This window comes from Procambarus clarkii, chromosome 22, assembly GCF_040958095.1.
Source record: "Procambarus clarkii isolate CNS0578487 chromosome 22, FALCON_Pclarkii_2.0, whole genome shotgun sequence".
NCBI lineage: Eukaryota > Metazoa > Arthropoda > Malacostraca > Decapoda > Cambaridae > Procambarus > Procambarus clarkii.
Window position 1 is genome coordinate 40,464,449 of NC_091171.1, and position 6,689 is coordinate 40,471,137.

Sequence of the window (6,689 nt, forward strand, 5' to 3'; positions counted from 1 at the left end):
CAAGACGCCTTAATCCACTTGACCATCACGACCGGACAAAATGAGGTGATAGCCGAGGCTATTTGAACCACCCCACCGCCGGCACTCGGATAGTAATCTTGGGCATAGCATTTTACCAAATCACCTCATTCTTTGGGGCACACGTGAGGAACACAAATGCGAACAAGCCTGAATGGTCCCCAGGACAATATGCAACTGAAAACTCACACCCCAGAAGTGACTCGAACCCATACTCCCAGAAGCAACGCAACTGGTATGTACAAGACGCCTTAATCCACTTGACCATCACGACCGGACAAAATGAGGTGATAGCCGAGGCTATTTGAACCACCCCACCGCCGGCACTCGGATAGTAATCTTGGGCATAGCATTTTACCAAATCACCTCATTCTTTGGGGCACACGTGAGGAATACAAATGCGAACAAGCCTGAATGGTCCCCAGGACAATATGCAACTGAAAACTCACACCCCAGAAGTGACTCGAACCCATACTCCCAGAAGCAACGCAACTGGTATGTACAAGACGCCTTAATCCACTTGACCATCACGACCGGACAAAATGAGGTGATAGCCGAGGCTATTTGAACCACCCCACCGCCGGCACTCGGATAGTAATCTTGGGCATAGCATTTTACCAAATCACCTCATTCTTTGGGGCACACGTGAGGAACACAAATGCGAACAAGCCTGAATGGTCCACAGGACAATATGCAACTGAAAACTCACACCCCAGAAGTGACTCGAACCCATACTCCCAGAAGCAACGCAACTGGTATGTACAAGACGTCCTCATTTTGTCCGGTCGTGATGGTCAAGTGGATTAAGGCGTCTTGTACATACCAGTTGCGTTGCTTCTGGGAGTATGGGTTCGAGTCACTTCTGGGGTGTGAGTTTTCAGTTGCATATTGTCCTGGGGACCATTCAGGCTTGTTCGCATTTGTGTTCCTCACGTGTGCCCCAAAGAATGAGGTGATTTGGTAAAATGCTATGCCCAAGATTACTATCCGAGTGCCGGCGGTGGGGTGGTTCAAATAGCCTCGGCTATCACCTCATTTTGTCCGGTCGTGATGGTCAAGTGGATTAAGGCGTCTTGTACATACCAGTTGCGTTGCTTCTGGGAGTATGGGTTCGAGTCACTTCTGGGGTGTGAGTTTTCAGTTGCATATTGTCCTGGGGACCATTTAGGCTTGTTCGCATATATATATATATATATATATATATATATATATATATATATATATATATATATATATATATATATATATATATATATATATATATATGAATAATAACTTCTAATGTTATTATTCAGCTTTATCTGGCTCTTATTCGGCTCCAGTTAAATCTGCAGCTCAATTTTTTCTCTTTACTACTGAATGGATATAAATGCATTTGAATATATACAAAATAATGAGAAAGTTAATCCCAGGAATTAGAAACCTTCCTCATGGAAAGAGATTAAGAAAAAATAAATCATATTCTCTTGAAAGACGAAGAGTAAGAGTTAACTTAAATGCACAAATGAATGTAGAGACAAAAGAAAGTGTTAAAATATCAACACAAAGAATCATATGAAAAAAAAGGATATGATAAGTTTGGATTGAGGAAAAACCTGGGTAAATACTGGTTTTGAAATAAAGGTTGTTGATTTATGGAGCAAATTACTGGGTGACATAACAGATGTGGGATTGCTGGATTGTTTCAAGCGTAAGTTAGACATATATAAAATGAGGTTGATTTGGGTAGCGTCCTCGCCAAAGGGCTTCGGTAGTCTCTTCTAGTCATTTGTTCTCAATGACGAAGACATTGGTAGCCGATACACCAAACCACACACACACACACACACACACATACATTATATCACTAACATATCTAAGAATCTCTGTGGAGATCTGAAAAGCCTACAAGATAAAGCAAGAACCACGTCTCTTTTGCGGGAAAACATTGGATTGGATGGCTAAGAACCTTATTAGCCTCTTTACGATGACTGATTCCCTTGAACCACTGGACTATTGGTGAGAGCCACAGAAATTACTTAAATGGACACGAGATCCCATGGGGTAAATGGAAGATTGGAGAAAGGCTTTAGAATGCATTGGACGACAGGTGAGTTTCTTAGAATGCACTAGATGGAGTATGAGGGGCCCATAATTAATTGGAGCAGACTGGGTACTCCAAAATGCATTATATGGTTAGTAAGGAACCCCATGATGAACTGGGCGGAGTGTGAAGCCCCAGAATGTACTGGACTATGTGGTTGATGTCTCTAGGAGTCACTGAATGGTGGATAATGACCTCAACAGTCACTAGTCGGGGACAGAAGACACAAGACGGATGCTGTGTGCGTTACACCCATACTAAACACATCCGGAAGCAGGAGGTGGATGGGGTGGGTGGGGCAAGACAGTCGTCCATGTGAGCAGGTGGGTGTTGGTGTGAGTTGATGCAGGAGAGAGAGAGGCGCGACGGGTCAGCTGCCCCGCCCACCATACCCAGCATATAAAACCCACCTCATCCTGCCCCACCACCATCAGTTGAGCTTCTCCTCCTGCTAGCAAACCATCATGAAGGTACTTTGCTCCCTAACACTCACACCTAAACTCATATTGGACTTACAACTTACGACACACACATATGACCAAGTGACTCGCCGGCTCTCAGTGCCAAGTTACGGAGAGATCCTCTTTTTTTGACTTGAAAACACAAGGTTTCACAGCGGTGTGCTTCGCTCTAATATTTCATCATGGAGTTCCGGCAAGTATAGACTTCCTGAAGGTGGAAGTGTGGAGTGACAGCGGATGACTGACCACTCTGTTTACTGCAGAATGTGACCGGCCGTCGTACTCTGAAAAGACACTAACGTGACTGACGTTAGTGTCTCGTCAGTGAATGTCGCGAGAATCCAAGACGATTATCGAGACGGAAAACGATGGTACGGGCCAGTAGCGTCCGAGTACTCGACCTGACAATGTTGTTCCTCCTGCAGACTGTGGCTCTGGTGCTCTTGGTGGCGGCGGCGGCGTGGGCGGCTCCCCAGGGCGCCTACAACTACCAGGAACCCCAGTATCCTGACGCTCCCGCTCAATACACCTTCCAGTGGGACGTCAAAGACGATTATTCCGGCAACTTCTACGGTCACCAGGAGCACAGGGACGGAGATGACACCAAGGGCAGGTACGTCTTCGGTCACCACAATATCAGAGATACAGAGCCTTCAGCAACAGAGGGTGGGTGAGTCTACGGTGACCAACACCAGAGGATGGGAGAGTCTACAGTGACCAGGAAAACAGAGGTGGCCAGTTTACGTGAACAATCTCAGCTGGCTCAGAAGAGCTTGAACGAGTATACCCAATCAAGTTGACTAACACATGGAGTTCATGTTTAATGCTACGCATTTGATGATTTTTCGTCATAGAGATTTATTTGTCGTGTTATAACACTTTCGCTTCATAAAAAATAATGATACTTTCCAAAAGAGAGCTTTTTCTAGACCAGCTTTTTTTAAATTATAACTCGGCATGTTCCTCCATCCACAGTTACTACGTCCGGCTTCCGGACACCCGGCTCATGAGAGTGGACTACTACGTCGACGCCTACGGCTTCCATCCCACCGTCACCTTCGAAGGCGAGGCCCAGTACCCTACCGCTCCTAGCCAAGGGTATGGCAAGCCGGCGCCACCTCCTTCGGAGTTCTACGCCCAACCTGGAAAATAGGCGTTCATTCTAGCGCGTTCACATTTTCCTACTTTGTGTGTACAGTATTGTTTTTCTTTTACATTTTGTTTTCGCTCTTTCTCTCTCTCTCGATCGTTATATCTCCTGTGTTAAGGGAGAATTTAATATGTTGAGGCCGTGAGAGGTTCCCCGCAGGAGCTTAGCTGATGACGATGCCTAAGAGCTTCTTTTGCTTCTCCTCCTCCTCCTGTAGGAGTCTGTAGGACTCGCCTCCCTCGCCCACATGGTCTCGCTTATTTCAGCTGCTTCATGTTGTGTTCTCCTGCATGTGTTCATCAAGCCGCCTTCATGTTGTGTTCTGCTTGTGTTCATCAAGCCACCTTCGTGTTGCGTTCTGCTTGTATTCATCAAGCCACCTTCGTGAGAGTAAGCGTGACTGCCTCTAACAGCTGAGCCAGTCTCCACGCCAAGCTTATTATGAGTGCATGAGAAATATATGTATTTTTTATACCGAGAATTTATGATTATAAAATAAAAATATTTTATAAATTGTGTTTAATTTATAGAAATCATTCATTTGCGTGTTTTATAAGCCAACTGTAAGTAGCCGCAGGGTGCAGAGGTGCTCAGTCCGGGTGGATCAGGCTATCAGTCCGGGTGGACCTGTGACGCTGAGAGGAAGAGCGTGAATCGTTGCTCTTTTCAGAACAGGTGTAGGCTTGACTGACAACTGCAACCTGTGTGTGATGATATTAAGAAGTGTGAAAGCACTCTGTTAAATAAATTGTGTCCGTGTTTAAGTACTAAATGTAAAATTCTTTTTCCACGTTGTATTTAAGTGTTATAATTATTGAGTCGCTTCTGCAGTAATCTGGATCCAGGATCTTTATTTTAGTTCATATAAATAAGTCTCTGTTCTTGTTTGACTGTGATAGACTAGTTTCTGGTTTCAAATGTATTTTTGTTATCCGCTTTGATAAAGCTATATTTGGGTGGAGTTCAAAGTATGGGAAGATAACACCGTAACACAGTCTCTACAGTCTTCTCTTTCTGTTGTATTTTAATAACTTTGTTATAAAACTCGCATTAGATTGTCAGACACTACTTTTATAAATCAATGTTGCCCTTTCGCTGCTAGGGTTATCGTCTCCAGGTGCTCCATTGTTCTCAACCTGATTACTTTCTCCAACACTTCACAAGGAACACTTCTTAGTGACACTGGTCTGTTATATAGTGACTTCCCCCACCACTTTGTATCCTTTAGTTCATATAATACTGGGACTACGTACGCATTTTTTCAGGAATTTTAGGAGATTCCATCGTCTCGAGTGGTGTTGGCATGGCACTCAGGTGACAAGCTGACCCAGTCTCAAGACCCTAGCAAAGATGGAAGTCTGTGACATCCTGCCTGGTCTTGATGTGTCGCCAAGCTGCTGTGAGAGGCTTCAAGGAAAACACTAACGGAGAAGGTTTGAATCGAACCCCACAATCTTCTCAGTAAATGACGTTTGAAAAATTACAGATTGTTTCAAACCAAAACTGGTTGATTGTCCACAGAATGAGAAACTGTCATGACTCTCCAGCACTCTATATATAAGGAGACTTGACACTGGGAACACCACTAGTACACAAATAACCCGCGGGCTATTTGGGTATTAAATACGCTGAGGCAACTAGATAAAGGGAGCAGCAAAACGGTTGTTAAAACCATGAACTGGTTACGTCTTAACACCAACACGGGTTACGTCTAAACGCGAACACGGGCTACGTCTCAACCCCAACACGGGCTACGTCTCAACGCCAACTCGGGCTACGTCTCAACGCCAACACGGGCTACGTCTCAACGCCAACTCGGGCTACGTCTCAACGCCAACACGGGGTACGTCTCAACGCCAACACGGGGCTATGTCTCAACGCCAACTCGGGCTACGTCAAAACGCCAACACGGGGCTATGTCTCAACGCCAACTCGGGGCTACATCTCAACGCCAACACGGGCTACGTCTGAACGCCAACACGGGCTACGTCTCTACGCCAACACGGGCTACGTCTCAACGCCAACACGGGCTACGTCTCTACGCCAACACAGGCTACGTCTCTACGCCAACACGGGCTACGTCTCAACGCCAACACAGGCTACGACTCAACGCCAACACGGGCTACGTCTCAACGCCAACACGGGCTACGTCTCAACGCCAACACAGGCTACGTCTCAACGTCAACACGGACTACGTCTCAACGCCAACACGGGGCTATGTCTCAACGCCAACACAGGCTACGACTCAACGCCAACACGGGCTACGTCTCTACGCCAACACAGGCTACGTCTCAACGCCAACACGGGCTACGTCTCAACGCCAACACAGGCTACGTCTCAACGCCAACACGGGCTTCGTCTCAACGCCAACACGGGCTACGTCTCAACGCCAACACGGGGCTATGTCTCAACGCCAATACGGACTACGTCTCAACGCCAACACGGGCTACGTCTCAACGCCAACACGGGGCTATGTCTCTACGCCAACACGGGCTACGTCTCAACGCCAACACGGGGCTACGTCTCAACGCCAACACGGGCTACGTCTCAACGCCAACACGGGGCTACGTCTCAACGCCAACACGGGCTACGTCTCAACGCCAACACGGGCTTCGTCTCAACGCCAACACGGGCTACGTCTCAACGCCAACACGGGCTTCGTCTCAACGCCAACACAGGGCTATGTCTCAACGCCAACACGGGCTACGTCTCAACGCCAACACGGGCTTCGTCTCAACGCCAACACGGGCTACGTCTCAACGCCAACACGGGGCTATGTCTCAACGCCAACACGAGCTACGTCTCAACGCCAACACGGGCTACGTCTGAACGCCAACACGGGCTACGTCTCAACGCCAACACGGGCTACGTCTCAACGCCAACACGGGCTACGAACACGACTCTCCTGTCTTTCTCCTGGTAGTGAATATAACGTGATTAAAAACCCTTAACAACACTGAGAATGTAGTTAATAAAT

General features: G+C 47.0%; 1 protein-coding gene across 1 annotated transcript; it reads left to right on the forward strand.

Moving 5' to 3' along the window:
• Positions 1–2,915: 2,915 nt before the first annotated feature.
• Positions 2,916–4,219, forward strand: LOC123756755 (pro-resilin-like). The gene is made up of 2 exons (XM_045740060.2): positions 2,916–3,175; positions 3,538–4,219. The coding sequence occupies exons 1-2, from the start codon at positions 2,931–2,933 to the stop codon at positions 3,713–3,715; spliced, it is 423 nt and encodes a 140-aa protein (XP_045596016.2). The 5' UTR covers positions 2,916–2,930; the 3' UTR covers positions 3,716–4,219.
• The last annotated feature ends 2,470 nt before the right edge of the window (positions 4,220–6,689 follow it).